The 24,762-nt window shown below is 42.7% G+C and overlaps 1 protein-coding gene across 1 annotated transcript in view; it reads right to left on the bottom strand.

Moving 5' to 3' along the window:
* Positions 1-24,762, bottom strand: part of DNAH8 (dynein axonemal heavy chain 8) — a 147,888-nt gene that overhangs the window by 108,503 nt on the left and 14,623 nt on the right. Inside the window, exons 11-19 of the mRNA XM_054397009.1 lie at positions 24,481-24,633; positions 23,382-23,579; positions 14,256-14,332; positions 13,306-13,405; positions 9,388-9,507; positions 5,448-5,583; positions 4,297-4,484; positions 3,332-3,412; positions 1,131-1,247 (exon numbers count right to left, since the gene is read on the bottom strand). Of these exons, the coding sequence (XP_054252984.1) occupies positions 1,131-1,247; positions 3,332-3,412; positions 4,297-4,484; positions 5,448-5,583; positions 9,388-9,507; positions 13,306-13,405; positions 14,256-14,332; positions 23,382-23,579; positions 24,481-24,633 (1,170 nt within the window). The remainder of the gene's footprint in view (positions 1-1,130; positions 1,248-3,331; positions 3,413-4,296; positions 4,485-5,447; positions 5,584-9,387; positions 9,508-13,305; positions 13,406-14,255; positions 14,333-23,381; positions 23,580-24,480; positions 24,634-24,762) is intronic.

Here is a 24,762-nt window from a genome sequence, read left to right as displayed (position 1 = left end):
GATGGTTTCTCTTTTTTACTGCTTTTCTCCACTCCTATGAGGGCTTTCTTACTGTTCTGCTTCTGAGAATTGCTTTACCATTTCTTGTGACCATTGTAGATTCACTGGGTTGAGTGTAACTTTGTATACTTATATCAGCATTGGTATTAATATTAGTTTTGCTGTTTTGTTAAATCTGTTTTCATTTCAACCCATGAGTCTCTTCTTTTCCTGATTTCGCCTTCTTAGCTGGGGATAGGTCATCTAGCAGTGGAACAACTGCTATAATTTAGCCCTGTCTACGGGCCAAACACAGACAACTGTGCAAGTGAAATTCATTCACAGACAGTATAAGCCAAGACTTATTCGGCACCATAACAGCAGTGATCTGATTTTTGAATGAGCTTTTTGACAGCTCTTTGAGCTGATCAGTCTTGGCTTTCTCATGGCAGAATTCAAATATAACTTGAGTTCTGTCCAATTTTTAATTTGTTACCTAAAATATTCTGGATCTCTGATATCTTTTTTTTTTCAGCTTTGGGTTTCAGTGGCAGACAGAGCACCTGATCATATTTGTGTTTGCCTGCCACACAGAAAAAGCAGATATACCCAGCAGTGGCAAACAATTTCCTACCACAGGAAACACAATTTGTGATATTGGTAGGACAGATCATAGCCATACAATTCAACAGTCCAGCCAGAAGGATGATCCAAATATCAAGGTAAAGTCTTAGGAGAAGAAAAAAAAAAAAAAAGAACCAAGACATGCCTGCTATGAATATAGTTAATAGTAAAATGTTGTCCACTGGACAATGTTTACACGGAGCTATCTTGTGTGCAACTGCACTCATGGACAAACACTCAAACAGAAGAAAAGCTTGTCTGAATATTAGAATTGTAGTCAGATTCTGAAGACAAGTGAAAATATATTCTGCTGTAAAACAGAAGCAAAAACCAAATGCTTGAGCGTAATAATGGAATTATCAAATATATTATTTTTTAAGAAAGAAGACTATTTTAAAAGCAAATAATTTGTATGCATTTTGAGTGGTACAAAAACAAGTACAGATTAATTTCCAATATGAATGCAGTGTACTAAAAAAAAAAATTCAGAAAAATGTCATTTCATTTATATAGGGTCAACTGTATACCTTTTTCAAAAACTGTTTATACATATACAGAACTTGATCAGCTTCTTGAAAGAAACTTTCCAGTGACACAGATGACCAAGTCAACATGGTAAGTCCTTGCCTCAACACAGCTTCCATCTAAGCACAAAAAATAAAATTTCATAGGTAAAAAAACCCAAAACCAAACAAGCAATACAATTTAAAACATATGTCATTATTAGAGTCACTGATGTCACTGACGAATGAAAGAGTTGTGTCTAAGTTTCACAAAGAAGGTTACAAATTTTCAAGGAAAATGTCAAAGAAATATATGCAACATTGGGAAGAGGAGGGTAGCACATGCTGTAGGTTCTGTCCACAAGATTCAAGCTTTCATGCTCTTTCCTATTCTCCTGGAAAGCGTTTTGTATAGTTCTCACTAATTCCTAACATTACCATCAAGTCTGCTATTGATCTTACAATTTGTCTTTTAACATGTTGATAGTGGTCAAGGTATTACATAATTACTTGTCTTTCAACTGCATCTATCTAATGACATTTTTGATTTGTCCCTATTTGAATCGCACTGATCCTCTCAAATTTTGATACAGTATCAAGTCATTTTTTAAAGTCCTTTCTTCCCTACTATTTCCCTGATTTCTTGGTTCTCCACAATCCGTTTCTTCTGAATTTGTCACCAAGATGTTCAGTATGCAGCTGAAATCAGTTTGTTGCCCTGTCACTGTATAACCTTCACTTTCACTGCAGATCCTGTACCTTCAAAGATGGTACCCTGAGTAAAAGGAAGTCAGGCTATGAAATATTGCCAGGCTATGAAAATCAACATTTCCAGACTTTCAGAGCTCCCTGAAGTTTTTGCCCAGCACTCTAAAACTTCTCACTGATTTTGCAGTATGCAGCTGCAACCATTTTAAATTCTGCCATCCCCATCCTCCTTGAAGCGATATAAGTTTAGATTTGCTTAGTTGCTGGGAAACTTTGAACAGATTCCACTCATATTTAATTTTAATAGTCACCCATCTTATCTGCTCTTTATTCTTGACATTTACCAATTCATTGCCTGGACTTCACCCACTTTCTTCATTTTAATTCTTTTTGCTGTGTCTACATCACAGTTAAAACAATTAATTCAGTTCAGATATACACACAGATATTTACAAATACATCCAGTAGCATCACCTAAATATATATCTTTAGGGGGAATATATATAACTCGAAAATGCTGAGATGGTACTATTACTGGTAATCAACATAGCCGATCTAGAAACAGTTTAAGGCTCTATGTGAGTTGCTGTCAAATTATGGGATCACTGTAGCCAAAGATTAGATTTGCTCATTTGAATCATCTTTGGATTTGTGCTTTCCTCAAGTCTTCCTACACATGGAAGACTTCTCTCCATTCTTAAAAAAAAAAAAAAAAAAAATTAATCTTCTGTTGTTTGTGCAATACTCATCCTTCTTTTTTGCCGGTTGTTTACAATTCAGAGGTGCATAGTTCCCTGTTTGCAGTAGTTTAACTAAAGTGAAGACATCCATCACTTCACAAAGTGATTTATCTTAGTCTTTTATTATTTAACTCTTACGAACACGGATAAGTTTTTATTTTCTCACACTTCAGCACATGCTAGCTATGTAGTTACACAAACTCTGCAACCTCCTGATATTATTTACAGCAAAAAAAAAAGTGAAGAGTTAGAACAACCACATACATGCACTTGCAAGTGTCTGGCAAAATGAAATGGCTTGTAGGACAGACGTTCTGCATCTCTAATAAAACTGTACCTTTAGTGTAGTCTATAACCTTTCTACATCACTGAAGAGACTAACTGAATTCCCAAAGCTAATAATCCTCTTCAAGCAAAGACAAGGATCATGACATTTAGTATTTCAGCTAAATGAAAAGCACAACTTCCAGTGAATCTCTAAGACTGAAATATGGGATAATTTATTTCCATGTCAAAGCCAGAGTAGATAAATAGACTCACAAAGTTTGTATTGTTTGTTCTACTGGGTTTACATCTTGTAGTAACTGAGATTATTCTACTGTAATGCACATTATTTGAGCACTGTATGAGGGATGCAAGGAGCAAATTTTTGGTCTAAGTGTTTTAGTAAAATTCACTAAGTTCACAATATGCAGATTCATCTAAATATTTTAAAATTACAAACTATTAAGTTATTCTAACTTCTTCTGAAGTATAAGTGCATTTAGCAGTACCAACCTTTTGCATTTTTGGTGCCATTACATTTGCAAAACTATTTGGTGTTTCTTGACACAATTCTTCGTAACATTGGATAAGATCCTGTTAATTATTAGAAAGTGTATTATCAAGGAGAATATTTTAAGTGTTTTCTTTATTGAAGCAAAACCCCATTATATAATCAAATCATCAGAAAAAAAACATGGAAAGCAGTACAAGACTACATCTGAAAACAAGTGTAGAATTCTACATAAATGTTACATGCCTATGCACATCGTGTCTGGAACGTAATGAATCTGTATCATCCTACATAATGACAACTGAAAGCAGCCTTAATGCAACGCCTTATTTCTGCACAAAACCAGACAAAGTATCATCTTTCACTATAACTAAAGACAGCTTGCACTTTAGCGACCATAACTTGCAATACCCTCTTAAAACTCAGTTTCATAACCTATAGATAATTAATGTCACATAGAAACACAGTTTTAGAATATCGTCACCGTATATACACAAAAAAAATTTTCATGGTGCATACACCTCATCCGCTGCTTCTCAAAACATTACAACAGCAGCAAACTGATACCAGAAATCTGGCAGGTAACACACAAAATAGTTGATATTTTTGTGGCTCACTATAGCTTACAATCCAGAAAAATTCCAAACTTGCCTCCTCAAAACATTCTGTAAGACTATGTTCTACTGGTTTTCAGAGTGCACACTCTTTGTATAGCTTTAATTATTTAATTACTGGAATATATTTAATGTGCCATAGGGTATAAGAAATATGCTTACATTTAAGTATATACTAGCCCACACAGAAGTTAGTAGAGGTTTTTCAGATGAGATCCTCTATGTCCACCTGTGCATTCTACAAATTTACCTTAAACTACTTCTGTATTTAACGTTAGAAACATTTCTACAATTAATCAGATTTTTCTTTTTTTTTTTTTTTTAACAGCAATCGTAATAATTTTTAAGTTTACCTCTAGGTGCATCTTGATCGACTTCAGGTTATTTTCTAATTTTACTATTTTTTTTGCTTGCTCTGGTACTTCCAGACCCAATTTTATCATACATTTGGTCTCTCGGATAATCTCTGGAATTTTGGGATCAAAATTCAGCAGGAACTTCCCAGTATTAGGATGACGCACAAATACTGTGGCTTGTAAGGCTGTAAGGAAATCTTTATATCAGTTTCTAAGACAAACAGTTGTTTCTGTTATTTAAATTATTACAGAACACATATTTCCGCTATCACTATATAGCCATTAAACATGTACGGCTACTTATGAAATAGCTCCACATTTTCAGTTAAACAAAATACACAACTGACTTTCATTATATTAGCTTTCTGCCATATAAAACCTTTCTCTTCACAAGCTAAACAAACTCAGACCCAGTTTATTTGTGGCATTTTTTTTAATTAGAGTTAGAAAATTATTAAATTAATTTTCTAAGGAACTGGAAACACAACAATTTTATGAGATGCCCAGTATCTTACAGGAATTAGTTAATCCAGAGAATAAATATGCTTATATAAGAATATTAAAGAAAATCAAAAACAAAATAAAACCCCATTAGGAACAACCTCTGTTGACTGTGTGATGACAGGATCTTATTCCTATAGAATCCTCTCCTAGATTTGAAGCTCACAAAGTGTCTACAATTTACCTGAAAGATCTACAGATTTTTTAATTTTTTTTTTTATACTTAGCTTTCATTTAACGTCCATATTATAAAGCTTTATTATCAACAAATTTTTTCTAGGCATAGAGCAATACTTGTGCTGTAAAGAATTGGGATAAGCTATTATAGTGAAAGATAACAGGAAGAATTATTAAATGGCATACATAAAGAATTTCAATACAAATCTGAACAACTGTTTGCCTTAAATTTGTTTCAGTACTGTTTCCAGACGTGTCAAGCAGTGTATCTAACTTGCACTCCTATGCAACAAAACCGAGTTACAAGGTCAGTAAGGAACAGAGTTGTATTATTTGGCCTGCTTATTGGATCATGATTAATTTACACATTTTAATAATAAATGAGGCTTTAAAAATTATCTGATTTTGTTTATGTTAACTTAGCATTCAACAACAGTTTGAAAAAGCCAATTGTATATTTAAATACTTACGATATTGTAATTGTGACATTTCCTTCATCCATGCATTATGATAGACTGTCTCAAATTCTACCAAAACGTAGGCAATTCTGTTGTATAACTGAACAACTGCTTTACCTTCTGGACTTGCCAAGATATTTGACTTTTTCTATTAAAACACAGGATGTAAAAATTAAAATCATCAAGTTAACTACTGACTACAGATTATTTAAGTTAGTATAAATTAGAGCATTCTTTAAAACTGTATCAAGTATTTATGATTCAAATTGATAAAATGCAATTAAGTCAGTAGGAACTTGTAAGTAATAAATACTTACACTATGATAAACACCCACAATTCTCAGTGACATGTATGCTCAGTTCTACTAAAAATTGAGCAGTAATTTAAAAAATTATATTTGAAAAAGAATCTCCTCTTTTTAATCAATAATTATATTTACATCCATTTTCTTTTCTTTCCCTCCCATCTGAGGGAGACAGGAAAATGAGAACCTCTCTCACATAGAAGTTAACTTGGCTGGAGGCCCTAAATACTTTGTAGGAAAATCACTCAATTATTTCAAGAAATATTATTGCTATAGCAGACCCTATTCCAATGAAGGAAGGAAATCCAATACCAATCCAATACTTCAGTGCCATAAATGTTAAAGCTTATGTGGCTTGTACCAACCTTCAGCTATATACTAGGTGGTACAGAAAACACAGAACAAGAAGTTCAGTAACGGATTCCCTGTTTCCAGACTAATTCAGAGAACATCTACAGTGAAACTGGTGACCAGATTCTCAGTTGCAGTACAGCAGCTATTGTGTGTGTCCTTACAATAATCTTGTATTTCAGGGGTACCAAAACATACACCAGACAATTTCAGCATGCCAGGCAGTCAACATTTATACCTTAAGCTACCTCTTGCAGCCACTTGGTAAACACACATCATTCTCCCTAAAGAACCCTATACGGCCAGAGGAACATAAAAGGTAGGTTATCAGTTAAAGTACAGGACATGAGTTCTATGTAAAAGCCTAGTCTGCTTCACTATAAAAAGATTCAAAACACCACTGGCTGATATGGTGAAATACTTCACTGGACAATAAGAAGACAGACTAATGAACAACTCAGTGCATATTTTGATTTGAGGTGCTAGTTTTGTGGTAAGTCAAAGAAAGAGTTTTTCTAGATTACAGCAAGGCTTTTGATACTGTCCCTCACAGTGTCCTTCTGGACAAGCTGTCAATGATCTGGATGCAGGAGTTGAATGCACCATTAGCAAGGTTACTGATGATACCAGAGAGGTGCTGTTGACTCCCTTGAGGGATGGGAGGCCTTTCAGAGGGATTGGGGTACGATTAATGTCCTATGATTGAAGCTGAAATGCCAGATTCTGCACCTAGGACAGAGTAATGCAGGGCAAAAATATAAACTGGGAGAGGAATGGGTGGACAGCAGCCTTGCGGAAAGGGATCTGTGCATGCTGGTCAGCAGAAGGCTTAATATGGTCAGCAACCAAGAGGCTAATAAGGCAGCCAAGAGGGCAAAGCACATCCTGGGGTGCACTAAACAGCATAACCAGCTTGTCAGAGGTGATTATCCTACTGCATTCAGGCTAGTGCAGCCTTCCTTTGAGTATTGTACTGTGTGCAGTTCTGGCCTCCACAATTTAAGAAGGACATTAAAGTCTTGGGTGCATCCAGAGGGGGGCAACCAAACAAGCAAAAGGGCTGGAAGGAACAGCCTGTGGAGGAACAGCTCCTGTGGAGGAACAGCTCAAGGCTTTGGGCATGCCTAGTGTGGAGAAAAGGAAGCTGAGTGTTAACTTCATTGCTCTCTACATCTTCCTGAGGAGGTGAAGTGGAGAGGGAGATGCTGAGCTCAGCAATAGGACACATGGGAATGGTTCAAAGTCTCATCAGTGGAGGTTTAGAATGGACACTAGGAAGCACTTCTTTATTAAGAGATTGGTTAAACAGGCTTCTTAGAGAAATGGCTGATGCTTCAAGCCTATCAGTGTTTAGGAAGCCTTTGGATAATATCGTTAACATACTTTAAGTTTTGGTCAGCCCTGAACTGGTCAGGCAGTTGGACTAAACGATCACTGTAGGTCCCTGTAGTGAAGGTACCATATGCCCAGAATTATGCCCAGATACCAGCTAACTTGTCCCAACATGTTCTGGTAAGTTCCCCCTTTCCACCCTCCTTTCAGGAGAGGAGGACAAAGGCCCAGGCACCAACCTGTCTCCCAAGGGGTAAACAACTGCATGCACCCATCACATGGCATGCTCATGCTCTGTCCATCTAAGGGCATGATTCTAGCTGCACCCTTTCTATAGGTTGAAGTAGGTTGTTGACAAGTGTGCCCATTGGCCAGATCCAGCCTCAAGAAATCTATAAGCATTACTCCATTTGTTTACTACTTTGCTCTCTCCTTTTGCTTTCTCTCCCTTTGGCCGAGCCACAGAAGCTCACAACCCTCAAGTCTTCTCAATCCCACATGCAAGTGCACTAGAGGCCTTTGCATAAGGACAGAAGCCAGCTCACCGAGCTGCTCGAGGAACCAGCAAACAGGATGATCCCTTCACTGATGCAGATACCAGCGTCATAACCCAGTCGAAAGGACTAAGGAAAGCCCCGAGAGAGGGTAAGCTTTAGCCCAGAAGGGGAAGGACTAAGCCTGAGCCTGGCAGTTCAGATTTGCTGCAACCTAATTAGGCAGCTAATCAAGCAGAAATACATCTTGCGTAGCCCCGCTGTTTGCGGGAGAGAAAGGAGCTGTAGCCACTCCACACCCTAAGTTGACAGGGCAAACACCCGGGATTTCCCTGAGGGAAAGAGAGAGCAAAAGACAGCCTCTCATTTGAAGTCAAAGGCAAAGACTGCAGCATTATAACCTAAATGGAAAGCAGTCGCCGGTATTCAGCAGAGTCAGCTCACTTCGAGCCGAGCCAAGGGGGAAAGCGTGGCTTACACCGCACCCCCCACTGAAACCCGCCTACCGGGAACCGTCACCTGACCCGACCCCGTCGCGGAGAACCGGGCCCATCCTCTGTTCAGGGAGCCTCTCCAACCCCGCTAAGGGAAACCGCCAATAGGCGGAAAGCAAGCTGCCCCTCCCCGCGACCACGGGAGGAGAAAGCAAGCCTTGCCCCCACCCGCAGAGGTGGGGGGGAGAAAGAAAGTCGCCGCCCTACTGGGACCAGCCCCAGGCAGATAAGCAGCGAGCCAGCATAACCCAGCAACTTGCCTTGCTACACAGAAAAACAGAATGTATCTTTCCACGTGTACAACATTCAGTAACATTCTATTCAAAGCACCTGCGAGTAGCCGTGTGATATTTCTAGCTTAACTCGCCCCGTGATAACATTATAAATATCTCTATACATAGTTGCAAGCCACAAGCATCTTGTCGAGTCTCCATCTAGTGGAGAAGCACTGGAACTGCACCTTTCGTTCCCTTAATTAGAAATTGACTGTAAATATTATAATTGGGTATAATTGCATATACTAAATCAGTTATGGTCTATATTTTTGCAACTGTGCATCCAAATCAATATATATACGGTGATTAATCAAATATTCATAATCATAATAATAAATAATAATTTTCACAATTCATATTTCATAATAACTGTTATCCTCCATCCCTAATCACCCCTCACCAAGACAGTCCCTTCCAACTGTAATATTCTATTCTATTCTATTCTATTCTATTCTATTCTATTCTATTCTATTCTATTCTATTCTATTCTATTCTATTCTATTCTATTCTTACATCTTAGATCTACAAGAGTGGTCACTGCAGAGCCTGGGTTTTTTAGCTAGATGTTAAAATACAAATAAACAGGTTGCCTAGCATATGACAAGTGACATGATCATAGCCAGAAATATCATGGTCACTCTGCCAATGAAAGACAGTTCACTGTTAGACAAAACACCTGATTTTTCCTCACATCAACTTACATGGAAATAATTGATTGGTTCATGTATCCTTCTGAATAGTTGTCTTGCCCATAGTATCTTTCCTGCAACAGGTGGCATGTTTCGAGGAAGAGGAGGGGCATTTTTCTGAATTTCATAAAGCTATGATAAGAAAAATATCATGAAAAACATGATTAAAAACATTTGTTGAAATGTTAAACTGTTTTTTCTCTGGTACCACAATTTCTTCCTCTTCTCAAACAGATTAAATTTGTGTGGAGTCACACAACAGTTCATTGAGAGAAAAATGTATCGCTTCCTCACTTGCCATGCTTTTGAGATGCACACATTGATACCTCTGTTGGTGTATCTCCTGTCTTCATAATCTCATGCAGTTTCTTAGCTGTGTTTACTTATGTCAGAGCCCTGAATACACCAAAAGGCATTGTAAACCTAGGTGAGCAGCCGTTAATCAAGGCCAGGTCTGATAGGTGCAGTTGTGTAACTCTGGAGGCATCTGCTATCAAACAAAGCTCTGTAAGAAAGTGTTGTGGGAACCCTTGTTGGGGCTTTTCCACCTTTGCTTGGGAGATGCCCTCAAGAAAGGCCTAAGCTATATTGTTAAATGAGAGGTTTTACCTGAATAGAAATATCAACGTTGTTTTTCAGATACATACAGCAGACTATCTAATGTTTCAGAAGTTGAACTCAATTCTTTTGATACTCCTCCAATTCAAGATAATCTATGTTTCCATGATATGCTCTTTTCTAGTAATGTATCATCAATATAGGTGTAGTGACTCCTGGGTACGTGGCCTATGCTTTTATCTGTGCCCAAAAAAAAAGGGGCCTTGTTCAATGAATGGCTGCATTGTAGTAAAGACAAATTTGGACTAAACTTATCAAATACCAAATTTGCATTGACAACATATTTAAATTATCAGTATTGCATAACATATTAAGAATCAGTATTGCAATGGAAGCAACTTTTTCTTAGAAATAACTTGCTTGGCAAAGATAAAAAGCAACCCAATAATACCTAATGAATAGGTAAACTAGACAGTATATTGCAACATATTCTTCAAAAGAAGAAAGAGGAATATTTGTATCTACCCAACTTTAGGCATGTTCCAGTAAAGAATGTGTGGGGTTTTTTCCTTAATTGGTGAAGGAATGACATGAAAGATTTTTGTATATAGAGCAAAATTGCAATGACATATTTGCCTGCAAGAGCATGTATATCATATAATATTTGTCTATACATTATGACCTGTTTTCTGTAACAGGAAAACAGAAGTACAATAAGTTGAGCACTGACAGTCAGTTAATGCAATAGGCAGAATAAATAAAAATTATTCATATTAAAAATAATTGTTCTTATTTTAACATGACAAGCCTTTGATACTGTCTTCTACAGCATTCTCCTTCAGAAACTCATGGCACAAGGTTTGGATAAGTGCACCCTGCACTGAATAAACTGACTGGATGTCTAGGCCCAAAGAGTGGTCATAAACGGAGTTAAATCTTGCTGGCACACAGTGTACTAGTGGTGTCCCCCAGGGTGAGTACTGGTGCTGTGGTGAAGGCACAATGTGCCCAGAATTATAACCCCAAATACCAGCAAACTTGTCCCAACACGTTTGGGCAAGTTTCCCCCTTTCACCCTCCCTTCCGGAACGGGGGACAAAGGCCCCGGTGCCAACCTGTCTCATGCTCATGCTCCTTCCATTTAAGGGCATAATTCTAGCTTCATGCTTTCTATAGGCTAAAGCAGGTTGTTGATAAGTGTGCCCATTAGCCAGATCCAGCCTCAAGAAACTTATAAGTATTACCTCTCTTGTTTAAAACTTTGCTCTCTCTCCTTTTGTGCTCTTCAGAGCTTTGCACGCTTTTGCTTTGCTCAGGCTATGTAAGCTCACAGCGCTTAAAATCATTGCCTGTAAGTCTTCTCACTCCCACATGCGTGCATACTAGGGCCCTCTGCAACACGAAGAAGCCAGCACCCCGGGAAGGCCCTGTGCCTCAGATTGCCCAAGGAATTTGCAAAGGAGATCCCTTCACTGAAGCTACAAAAGCCAGCGTCAAAAGCCCAGTCACGTCTTAAGGACGACTGGACTCCCCAGACTAAGCTTTAGCCCAGAGGGGGAGGGACTAGCCCAAGTTGGGCAGTCCAACATCTGCTACAGCTGTAAGCAGCAGACTGAACAGCCACAACTTCATGTGTCCTGGCTCGCATAATCAGGAATAGCATTTAGGCGCTCTATATGACCCCACTGTTCGCAGGAGACAAACGGAGCCACCAGTTTTGCTGCTCCGCAGCCCTGTGCCGTCAGGGTGATATAACCTGGGGCTTCCTAAGAGAGAGAGAGTCCTGTCCACTCTCTTTTGAGTTCAAGCCAAGGACTGCATTGTAACCTTAAAACAGGAAGCAGTTGCCGAGAAGAATCGCCATTGTCAGATCACTTCGAGCAGAGGGGAACAGCCACTCTGCATAGCTGCATCCCTTCCCCAAAGCCCATCTCTGGGATCGGAGACAGCCAACCCCACCTCTCGGGAATGGTTGCCCTGCCCCACCGTGAGAGTCAACCCTATGAGGGCCAACCCCGAAGGACCCAACCCCGCCTCACAGGACTATTCCCCCAAGGAGCCACACCAGCCCTGCCAGCCCCGGTGGGGCCGTGGGACCACCCTGCCAAGGGAAGCTGCCAATCAGCGGAAAGCCTCGCTCCTGCTGCAGGAGCAGGAGGAAAAAGAAAGTCACCGTCTGGCGGGAAGCTCCCCAACCCGGCACGCCAGTGACTCAGCCGCAGCTGCAGGCCAGGGAGCCTTCCCCCTGCCCGGAACAGACCAGCCCCGAGCAGACAGTAAGCAGACAGTAAAAGCAGCCAGCTTAACCCAGCGACTTGCTTCGTTAAACAAACAAAGGCACAATGTATCTTTTCACGTGTGCAACACAGTAACATTCAGTTCAAAGCACCCGCACCTAGCCGGGTGCTATTCCAGCTTGAATTGCCTCTTGATAGCATTGTAAATCTTTCTCTGTATACAGTTAAAGCCACCAAGCATCTTGTCAAGTTGCCATCTGGTGGACAAGCGGCGGAACTGCACCCTTTGTTCCCTTAATTAGAAATTTATTCTGTAAATATTCTAATTGGGTCAAATTGTATATACTAAACCAGTTATGGGATATGTTTTCACAACTGTGCACTAGAATCAATATATAAAAATAGTGATTAATCGGTTATTAATAATTTTAATAACTAATATCTTTCATAATTCATATTTTATAACTCATAAATTAATAACCTCTTCAGCACAGGGGCCTGTTCTCTTTAATATCTTTATTAATGGTCTGGATGAGGGGATTGAGTGCACCCTCAGGAAGCTTTCAGATGACACCAAGCTGGGTGGCTGTGTTGATCTGCTAGAGGGTAGGGAAGCTTTACAGCAGGATCTGGACGGGTTAGATCGATTGGCTGAGGCTAACTGTATGAAGTTTGACAAGGCCAAGTACCCAGGTCCTACACCTGGGTCACAACAACCACATGGTAAGCTACAGACTTGAGAATGTGTGTTGAAAAGCTGCAACTTTGAGAGGGACCTCAGAGTATTGGTTGATAGTTTCCTGAACATGAATCAGCAGTGTGACCAGGTGGCCAAGAAAGCCAGTGATATCCTGGCTTGTGTTAGAAACACTGTGGAGAGAAGGAACAGGTTGGTGATCGTCCCCCCTCTACACAGCACTGGTGAGGCCACACCTCAAGTATTCTGTTCAGTTCTCTCACTATAGGAAGGACATCTATGTGCTGGAGTGTGTCCAGAGAAGAGCAACAAGGCTTGTGGAGGGCCTGGACAACATAACCTACAAGGGGTATCTGAGGGAGCTGGGGTTGTCCAGTCTAGAGAAGAGGAGGGTGAAGGGAGATGGTTATTGCTCCCTATGTCAAAGAAATTAAATACCTTTTTAGTAGCTTCAAGTTCTCCTACATAATGTTGAAGAATGCAACCAATTGTATGTACTGTTTCATCTTGAAGGCATGGCATTCTCAGATTTTGAAACCTGTATTAAAAATAAGTACCCAAAATTATATTTCTAAACCAAAAAATTTTTTTTTTTTTTGGAGAATATAAACATTACATAACATTAAAGAAGCATAAATCTAAGAAATGTTTCTGATCTAGGATTTTTTTTTTCTTTTAGCAAGCTTAAGCAAGTTGAAAAAGTTCTGCCTTGGTGATGTTTTTGTTGCTCTTGGGTTTTTTTAGGTTTTTCATTTAGTCTCTTCTTGTATATATGAAATAAATTGTAATGATTTTAAGAAACAAGACACTTAATCAATTTCCACAAGAAAGCTAAAACACATCTTTTGTGATGACTACCTGGTCCAGAACATCGACAATGAAAAATTCTTAAGCCTTTTTTTCTAGAAATTAGCCGTGTAATTTAAATTGTGCTAATCAGTAATTTGAAGTTACTTTGTCCTTGTTGCCAAGAAGGCTAATGGTATTCTAGGATTCTTGGCCTGGCAAAGAGAAGACTGAGAGGTGATCTTATAAATGCAGATAAATATCTATAGGATGGAGGTCATGAGGTTGAGGTTGGGCTCTTCCCAGTGGTGGCCAGGGATAGGACAAGGGACAATGGGTACAAACTAGAGCACGGGAGGTTTCACTTGAACTGAAGGAGAAACTTTTTTATTTTGAGGGTGATGGAGCACTGGAAGAGGCTACTTAGGGAGTTTGTGGAGTCTTCTTCTCTGGAGGCTTTCAAAACCCATCTAGCCATGTTCCTGTGCAACCTAATCTAGGTGTACGGTGCAGTAGCAGGGAGGTTGGACTAAATGATCTCCAAAGGTCACTTCCAACCCCTATCATTCCATGATTCTACTTTAAAATATAACTGCCAATACCTTTGAAGTAGCTGAAGTGCATGCTGTGAAGACAAAATTCTCCCAAAAGAGGTACGCATAAAGGTCTGTATCTGTATCTAAATAATATAGAGTTTAGTATCATTTTTCTAGTAATATAATAGTATTATGATAACTGTTAATTTCTTAATATGGTAGCATTTGAAATTGTTAATGTTTAAAGCACAAAACAGCAGTATCCACTAGTAAATGCTTAGTATAATCAATAAATAGCTACTGTCAGCCAAGTAATCTCTTAAAATATCAGACAATTTTATCAAATAATCAAATCATGTAATGAAAAGAGTTGCAGCTCTGTTCTATCAAAAAATCTAACCACACGTTTCCAGGCTAATAAAGCACCTCCATGTAGATCATTCTCTCAGGTCCCATAATTCTCGTAATTTTTGTTGCAGAGTGACTGATCTTCAGGGAGGACTGCAGAATATATTTTGCAGCTTCTTTTGGAAGGCTCAGACTGCAAACAGCAAGGCAAAGGCAGTAGCACTGGCGACCTGTGTCCGAGCGGTGGTTTTTAGAGGACTACAGGGAGTTCCCAGAGACAGGGAGCCTGAGAGAGAGGAGAAACCTGACACAAGGTGGCATCTCTCACGTGTGTGCCTGAGAGGGCAATGTGTCTAGGGACATTGCCAGGGAAACTGCAGGAGATTTAAATGCAGTGAAACTGGAAGCGATGCTCAATCCGCGAAGAGCAAGGCAGCAACTTTCCTGCTCTTTGGCACACAGCAAGTGGGGTGTGTGAGGGAAGGGGTGTGGTCAGACAGCTGGGAGTGCATGGCCATGGCCGTTTTTCTCGGTTTTCCTTGTTTGGCAAACAGGAGCAGGCAAACAGGTAGAGATGGTATCCACTTGGGCAAAAGTGGTAATCTCTTCTAAAAAGAATGCAGCAACTCAGACAACACTGTCATAGAGGCATGCTGCTGTCCAGGTCTCCAGCTTCAGGGAATGCCACAGCCTTAGCTCCAATACTGGATGATAGCATTAACAACAGGTGTGCAAAGCATGAACAAGTACATGTCCCGCTCTGCATGGTGGCTGAGCTACAAGATGATATTGAAGGGTTACGAAGTATCAGAGACTCTGAGGAGAAGATATATTGGTGGAGTTGTACTCTACCATCCCTGAGGCAGGTACATCAGGAGACACATGAAGAAAAAGAGAAACTTCTTCCCTCTTGCCATCAGGCTAGCAAAAACAAAAAAGATGAGTGAAGGTGGAAGCATGTTCCTGCTTGGGGTCATAGGCATCCCTCTTCCCTTCCTATACCCCCCACGCTTTCAAACATTTTTACAGAATAGGTATGAGGCTGTGGAGGTAGAGGGGAATGAAGATGGAGACAAGAATGCACCCAGTGAGTCACCCTGGGCTTGTCACTCACCCCCACGCCTTAGGACTTCTCCAACGAGGAAGAAGAGGGTAATTGCAGTAGGTGAGTCTCTTCTGAAGGGAACAGAGGGGCCTGTTTGTTGACTATACCCATCCCACAAAGAAGTCTGCTGCCTTTCTGGGTCTCAGGTTAGAGATGTTAAAAGGAAGCTCTCTGCTATGGTGCAGCCCTCTGATTATTACCCTTTGTTAGTGATCCAGGTTGGTAATGATGAGGTTTCAGGAGAACTCCAAAGGCCTTCAAGGCATTGGGGCAACTAGTTGAAGGCTAGGGTATGCAGGTAGTGTTTTCATCAATCCCTCAAGTAGTAAGGAAAAACATTGAAAGAAGGTGGAAAACACACCTGATTAACACGTGGCTCGGAGACTGGTGCCATCATTGGAATTTTGGGTTCTTTGATCATGGGGAAGTTTATATGGCACCTGGTCTGCTGGTGGCAGATGGAATATACCTTTCTCAAAGCAGGAAAAGGATCCTTGCACAGGAGTTGGCAGGGCTTGTTGAAAGGGCTTTAAACTAGGCTCAAACACGGAGGGGATAAAGCCAGGCTCACTAGAGAAGAGCCTAAGGACTGCCTTCAATCTGCTGTCCCACTTGAGGTGGATAATGGTGGTACATGCAACAATAAAAACGCAGGCCTCACTAATAGGATAGTAACCACAGAAGTGGCCAGGAATGGTCAGATAGCAAGAGTGAAAACTAATACCTTAACTCCCTCTCTTAAATGCTTATATATTAATGCATGGAGTATGGGGAATAAGCAGGAGGAATTAGAAACTGCTGTACACCAGGGAACCATCATGGAAACATGGTGGGATGACTCACATGGTTGGAGTGCTGCAATGGATGGCTTTTTAGAAGAGATAGTCAAGGAAAGAGAGGTGGAGAGGTAGCACTGTATACTAAGGAGTGCTTTGACTGCCTCAAATTCAATGTCAGACACACCGAGGTGGAATATCTATAGTTATGGATAAAGGGGAAGACTCACAGGGCTGATATCCTGGTGGGATTCTGCTACAGACCACCCAACCAGGATAAAGACACTTGGAGATGTCTCATATTCCCTAGACCTCTTTCTCATGGGGGACTTCAACTTACCAGATATCTGCTGGAAGTACAACACAGCAGAAAGGGGGCAGTTCGGGAGGTTTCTGGAATGTGTGGATGACACGTTCCTGTTGCAGCTGGTAAGTGAGCCTACCAGGAGTAGTGTCCCACTAGACCTACTGTTTATGAACAGGGAAGGGTTGGTGGAAGATGTGGTGATTAGAGATCGGCTGAAGCACAGCGACCGTGATATGATAGAATCTTCAATATGTGGTGAAGTTAGGAGGGCTGTCAGCAAAACCTCTACCTTGGACTTCTGGAGGGCTGAATTCGATCTATTCAGGATGCTGGTTCAGAGTCCCTTGGGAAGCAGCCCTCAGAAATAAAGGGTCCCAGGAAGGCTGGGCTTACTTTAAGGATGAAATTATGAAGGTGCAGGAGCAGGCTGTCCCTGTGTGCTGAAAAACAAGCTGGCGGGGAAGAAGACCAGCCTGGCTGAGCAAAGAGCTTTTGCAAGAACTCAGGGAAAAAAAAGGTGCACCAACTTTGGAAAAAGGGGCAGGAGAACCAGGAAGCATTTAACGATATTATAAGGTCATGTAGAAAGAGAATTAGAGATGCTAAAGCTCATTTAGAACTTAATCTGGCCAATTCTGCTAAGGATAATAAAAAGTGCTTTTATAAATATATTAATAACAAAAGGAGGGACAGAGAAAATCTTCATTCCTTATTGGATGAAGGGGAAACATAGTAACCCAAGACAAGGAAAAGGCTGAGATACTAAACAGCTTCTTTGCCTCAGTCTATAACAAAGACTGGATATTCTCAGGTCAACTGGGCTCCTGAGTTGGTAGAACATTTTGGCTGGTGAGCTGATTGGGATCGACACCGGGTCCGCTGTGCCTGCTTTGGGTTCTCTCTCTTTTCGTTTCTTTTCGGGGTTTGCGGGGCGGAAGGACCCTGGCAGAGAGCGACAACCAGCGGTCGTCCTCTCGCGTGCCTGCTCGGGATTGTGACGTCAGCCGCGGGAATGTTTAAAACCCGGCGGGGCTGAGCGCGCGACGCCATTTTGGCTGGTGAGCTATAGGCTTCTTGCCTGCTTGCACGTGCCAGGTCAGCTGACAGGATACAGGGAAAAAAAAACCAAAACAACCTCTCAATAAAATCTCCGATCTCAAGATCTCTTGCCAGCAGGTACCTACCATGGTAACAACTCGGACAAAAGGTGTTAAACATGCAGTACGTTCCCAGACTGAGTCTCTCTACAAGCATGCTGGTGTTCAGGCTTCTAGCTGCAGTGAGTGTTTGAGCCTGGCACTTGGTGTGGAGGGTGAAGGAGACACCTGTGTCAGGTGTGACCAGGTGAATTGTCTCTTAAATTTAGTAGCTGAGCTGAAGGATGAAGTGGCTGAGCTGAAAGCGGAGGTAGCAAGGCTCAGGACCATACAAGAATGTGAAAGGGAGTTGGATATGTGGGAACAGGCTTTGAAACCCCCTCCAGTTGAGGGGAGCAGTGGAGGATGGATACAGGTCCCTGTCAGGGGAAGCAAAGGGAATGCACCCCGACCCTCCTCCCCTCCCCCGCTGCCCTTGAGCAATAACTATGAGACTCTGCAGGCTGAGGGCAATGTGGATGAGAGTATTGTAGAGGAACCAATCAAGGAGATGCCAAAGACGAAGCAGCCCCCCCAAACCTTAAGGACCAGTGCTACAAAGAAAAAGAGAAAGGCTATAGTTATTGGAGACTCTCTCTTGAGGGGAACAGAGGGACCCATATGTCATCCCGACCCATCCCATAGGGAGGTGTGCTGCCTACCTGGGGCCCGGGTGAGGGACATCACCCAAAGGTTACCTAAACTAATCCAGCCCTCTGACTATTACCCATTGCTGGTAATCCAGGCTGGAAGTGAAGGAATTGAAAAGAGCAGCACCAGGAAGATTAAAAAGGAATTTAAGGCCCTTGGGAAATCGATTGACGGGGCAGGAGCTCAACTGGTGTTCTGCTCAGTTCCCTCAGCAGCAGTGGTGTACACTGAGAGAAACAGGAAAACCCACACCATCAACAGTTGGCTTAGGAGATGGTGCCAGCAGCGGAATTTTGGCTTCTTTGATCACGGGGCAACTCTTACTGCACCCGACCTGCTGGACCAAGTTGGGTTGAATTTATCTAGAAAGGGTAAGAGGGTGCTGGCACTGGGGTTGGCAGGACTCATTGGGAGGGCTTTAAACTAGGTCTGAAGGGGGTGGGTGTGGAAACCAGTCTCCCTGGAAAGGAGGGAGGACCACACAAACTGGTGAAATCAGCAGCCCAGCTGAAGTGCATGTACACCAATGCACGCAGTATGGGCAACAAACAAGATGAACTGGAACTCTTGGTTCACCAGGAGAACTGTGATGTAGTTGCCATCACAGAAACATGGTGGGACGATTCTCACAATTGGAGTACCACACTGGGGGGTTATAAGCTCTTTAGGAGAGACAGGCAAGGGAGAAGAGGAGGAGGGGTGGCCCTGTATATTAGGGAATCCTTTGATGCCTCAGAACTTGAGGTTGCAGAAGAAAGGGTTGAATGCTTGTGGGTTAAAATCAGAGGGAGGCCGCACAAAACTGACATCCTGGTTGGAGTCTGTTATAGATCACCCAACCAGGACGAGGAGGCTGATGAGATATTCTATAAGCAGCTGGAAGCTGTCTCAAGATCATCAGACCTTGTCCTTGTGGGGCACTTTAACCTACCAGACATCTGCTGGGAACTTAATTCAGCAGAGAGGATACAGTCCAGAAGGTTCCTAGAGTGCATGGATGACAACTTCCTGATGCAGCTCTTAGGTGAACCTACCAGGGGTAAGGCTCTGCTTGATCTGCTGTTCTCAAATAGAGAAGGGCTGGTGGGAGATGTGATGGTCGGAGGCTGTCTAGGGTGCAGCGACCATGAGATAGTGGAGTTTTCAATATGCAGGGAAACAGGGAGGAGCAGTAACAGAACCCTCGCTTTGGACTTTCGGAGGGCAAACTTCAGGTTGTTCAGGCAACTTATTCAGAAAGTTCCCTGGGTAACAGCCCTTAAGAAGAAAGGGGTCCAGGATGGTTGGACCTACTTCAAACAGGAGCTCTTAAAGGCACAGGAACTGGCAGTTCCCACATGCCGTAAGACGAGCCGGTGAGGAAGACGACCGGCCTGGATGAGCAAGCAGCTCCTGAAGGATTTAGGGGAAAAAAAGAGGGTTTATCGCCTTTGGAAAGGGGGGCAGGCAACTAGTGATATGTTTAGGGATGTTGCTAGATCATGTAGAAGAAAAATTAGAGAGGCAAAAGCACAGTTAGAAATTAAACTGGCCGCTTCCATGAAGGACAACAAAAAGCATTTTTATAAATATATTAATGCTAAAAAGAGGGGCAAGAGGAGCCTCCACTCTTTATTGGACGTGGAGGGTAACATTGTAACTAAGGATGAGGAGAAGGCTGAGATTCTAAATACCTTCTTTGCCTCCATTTTCAACAGTAAGGCAGGAGGACTTCAGGATAACTGGCCTCCTGAACTGGTTGATGGGGTCAAGGAGCAGTGTTGTACTCCTGAAATCCATGTGGAATTAGTTCGAGACTTGTTGAGTCACTTGGATATTCACAAGTCCATGGGACCTGATGGGATTCATCCTAGGGTGCTGAAAGAGCTGGCAGATGAGCTGGCCAAGCCTCTCTCTATCATTTTCCACCAGTCCTGGCTCACTGGAGAGGTCCCAGAAGACTGGAAACTGGCCAATGTGACACCCATCCACAAGAAGGGATGCACAGAAGAACCTGGGAACTACAGGCCTGTCAGCCTGACCTCAGTGCCAGGGAAAATCATGGAGCAGATTGTCTTGGGGGCAATCACTGCGCACCTGAAGGATGGCCAAGGAATCAGGCCCAGCCAACATGGATTTAGGAAGGGCAGGTCCTGCCTCACCAACCTGATCTCCTTCTATGATCAGGTGACCAGCCTGGTGGACGTAGGAAAGGCTGTGGATGTAGTCTACCTGGACTTCAGCAAGGCCTTTGACACTGTCCCCCACAGCAAACTCCTGGCCAAGCTGTCAGCCTGTGGCTTGGACAGCAGCACTCTGTGCTGGGTTAGGAACTGGCTGGAGGGCCGAGCCCAGAGAGTGGTGGTGAATGGTGCCACATCCAGCTGGCAGCCTGTCACTAGTGGTGTCCCCCAGGGATCAGTGCTGGGCCCCATCCTGTTCGATATCTTTATTGATGATCTGGATGAGGGGATTGAGTCCATCATCAGTAAATTTGCAGATGACACCAAGCTGGGAGCAGGTGTTGATCTGTTAGAAGGTAGAAGGGCTCTGCAGAGGGACCTTGACAGGCTGGACAGATGGGCAGAGTCCAACAGGATGGCATTCAACAAATCCAAGTGCCGGGTGCTGCACTTTGGCCACAACAACCCCATGCAGAGCTACAGGCTGGGGTCAGAGTGGCTGGAGAGCAGCCAGGTGGAAAGGGACCTGGGGGTACTGGTTGACAGTCGGCCTGAACATGAGCCAGCAGTGTGCCCAGGTGGCCAAGAGAGCCAATGGCATCCTGGCCTGCATCAGGAATAGTGTGGCCAGCAGGAGCAGGGAGGTCATTGTACCCCTGTACACAGCACTGGTTAGGCCACACCTTGAGTACTGTGTCCAGTTCTGGGCCCCTCAGTTTAGGAAAGATGTTGAATTGCTGGAGCATGTCCAGAGAAGGGCAACGAGGCTGGTGAGAGGCCTTGAGCACAAGCCCTATGAGGAGAGGCTGAGGGAGCTGGGACTGTTTAGCCTGGAGAAGAGGAGGCTCAGGGGTGACCTCATTGCTGTCTACAACTACCTGAGGGGAGGTTGTAGCCAGGAGGGGGTTGGTCTCTTCTCCCAGGCAACCAGCACCAGAACAAGAGGACACAGTCTCAAGCTGCGCCAGGGGAGGTTTAGGCTGGAGGTGAAGAGAAAGTTCTTCCCAGAGAGAGTGGTTTGCCATTGGAATGTGCTGCCCAGGGAGGTGGTGGAGTCACCATCCCTGGAGGTGTTCAAGAGGGGATTGGACGTGGCACTTGGTGCCATGGTTTAGATAGTCATGAGGTTTAGGGTGACAGGTTGGACTCGATGATCTTTGAGATCTCTTCCAGCCTTCTTGATTCCATGAACAGGGATGGGGAGCAGAATATCCCTTCTGTAATCCATGAGAAAGTAGTTAGTGACCTGCTGAGCCACTTAGATCCTAACAAGTCAATGGGTCTGTATGGGATTCATCCTAGAGTGCTTAGGGAGCTGGCACAAGAGCTGGCTACGCTGCTCTCCATTTATCACCTGGCTAACTGGGGAGGTCCCAGATAACTGGAGGTTGGCCAGTGTGACTCCCATCCACAAGAAGGGACAAGAGGAGGATCCAGGGAACTATAGGCCTGTCAGCTTACCTCAGTGCCTGGCAAGTTTATGGAGCAGATCATTCTGAGTGCCATCAAGCGGCATGTACAAGACAACCAAGGGATCAGGCCCAGCCAACACAGGTTTAGGAAAGTCCTGCCTAACCAATCATTCTTATGATTGGATGACCTGCCTGGTAGACAAGGGGAGGGATGTGGGTGCAGTCTACCTAGACTTCAGCAAAGCCTTTGACAGAGTCTCACAGCATCCTCCTAGAAAAGCTGGCAGTCTGTGGCTTGGACAGATGAACCCTTCACTGGGTTAAAAACTGGCTGCATGACCAGGCACAGAGAGTGGTTGTGAATGGTGCCCCAGTGTCTGGTGACCAGTGGTGCCCCCCAGGGATCAGTACTGAGCCCAGTTCTATTCAACATCTTTACTGATGACTTGGATGAGGGGGTCGAGTCTACTGTTAGTGAATTTGCAGATGACACCGAGTTGGAGGAGAGTGTTGATCTGCTGGAAGGTAGGAAGACACTTCAGAGAGACCTGGACTGGCTGGGTCAATGGGCTGAGGCCAATGGGATGAGGTTTAACAAGGCCAAGCGGAGGGTCCTACACTTTGGCCACAATAACCCCATGCAGCACTACAGACTGGGGGATGAGTGCCTGCAGAGCAGCCTGGCTGAGAGGGACTGGGAGTGCTGGTTGCCAGCCGGCTGAACGTGAGCCAGCAGTGTGCCCAGGTGGCACAGAAGGTCAATGGCATCTTGGCCTGTATCAGGTATAGTATGGCCAGCAGGACTAGGGAGGCAATTCTGCCCCTGTACTCGGCACTGGTGAGGCCTCACCTCCAGTACTGTGTCCAGTTCTGGGCCCCTCACTTCAAGAAAGATCTTGAGGTGCTGGAGCAGGTCCAGAGGAGAGTGACAAGATGGTGAAGGGACAGGAGGGAATGTTTTATGAGGAGAGGCTGAGGCAGCAGCTGGGGTTGTTTAGCCTGGAGAAGAGGAGACTCAGGGGGAGACTCAGACTCTACTACCACCTGAAGGGAAATTGTAGTCAGGTGGGGGTTGAACTCTTCTCCCAGACGTCTTGTGACAAGAAAAGAGAACATGGCCTAAAGCTGTGCCAGGGGAGGTCTAGGTTGGATGTTAGGAAGCACTTCCTCAGGGAAAGGATAATTAAACACTAGAATAGACTGCCCAGGCAGATGGTAGAGTCACTGTCCCTGGAGGTATTTAAGGAAAGACGATGTGGCACTTAGTGACATGGTCTAGTAGCAATATTACTTACCTCTAAACCTTCAATTTTTGTCATGAAGTTCACAAAATCCACATCAAATTCCTGTTTTCGTGGATCAAGGATGTCATATTTCTTATTTTGAACACTTTGGTAGATATTATTGAATTTGACTGCCATAGCGTCTATCCCTTCGATGGTAGACAGACTTAGTGCACCAAAGGTCTCTACTACAGTTATTATCTCTGTAATCTGAAATGTAAACACTATATTCATGCTCCTAAGTTATGTTACTTCCTCTATAAATTAAAACCTGAATAAAATAAAATAAACTACTTCTTCAACAATTGCATTCTAAATTTGTTGCTTCTAAGCTTCTAAGTCAAGTATCTCCAACAGAGGGTTGTTAATTCAGTTTTCAACATCAATTCTCACCACAACCTGATACAAAGTAAAGTAATCTTCAGGATTTTTAATGGAAAAAAATGTTTCTTTTTTTACTTTTGACTGTTGGATTCAGTAGGGTAAATAGAAATAGAACTAAAATACGACACACCTACTGATGACACAAGAAGAATAAAACTCAACCATACAGATTCACATATATAAACTGTATAGTAAAGAAAAACATCACAGATCCACAGAAGACCTACTGTGTGGTGAGTATCCCAATATCCATTTATTCTGACCTTATTCTGCACCAAGGAGCAAACTTTACAAAAGCTAGTTTAAAATGTTTTTATCGGGTTAGCATGCTAGACGTTAAGACCACATCAAGCAGCAGAATCATATAAAGAACTGTTTGGTGCCCTAGGACATCATTCAAAAAAGCAAAGGTATGTTATTTTTCATGTAATTTTACATTTCCTAAAATAAAGATCTCAATCTAGATCAATTAGAAGATTTCTCTACATGCTACCACAGATCAACTGACAAATTCAGAAGGTCATTGTGATGTAATTCCCAAAAGTATCGGGATGACTTACTCTGTAGAAGTGTGTAATTTCCCTCCATAATAATTTAAAACTCCTTTACAGGATGATTAAGAGCATGTATGTTGAGAAGTGTCCACTTTCTAAACTGTTCTTTGGAGAAGCCCTTCTCTACAGATAACAGTGCACAGTATACTCACTTTCTTGCACAGTATACTCACTTTCTCTAATCTCCTACAAAAAGCTTCCGATTTTCCAAAAATGTACATTTCTGATACTTCAAATGTATTTTTCCTTTCTCCTAGATTTTCCAAAATCTCTTTCTTTGCTTCTTGAAAGCATTTCTGATATTCTTTCAATAGAAAAATGCAGCCCTAAAAAGTATAAAGGAATAAATACCATATTCATTATGCTATGTTCATTTGTGAGAGACTGCAGAACTCAAACCTACTGTCATTCCAAAGTGGTTAATTATAGGTGAATCCAGTTTCATTCAACAGACA

The sequence above is a fragment of the Indicator indicator genome, chromosome 2 (genome assembly GCF_027791375.1).
Source record: "Indicator indicator isolate 239-I01 chromosome 2, UM_Iind_1.1, whole genome shotgun sequence".
NCBI lineage: Eukaryota > Metazoa > Chordata > Aves > Piciformes > Indicatoridae > Indicator > Indicator indicator.
Note: the sequence above shows the minus strand (reverse complement) of the source record. Positions and strands in the feature narration are given on the sequence as shown.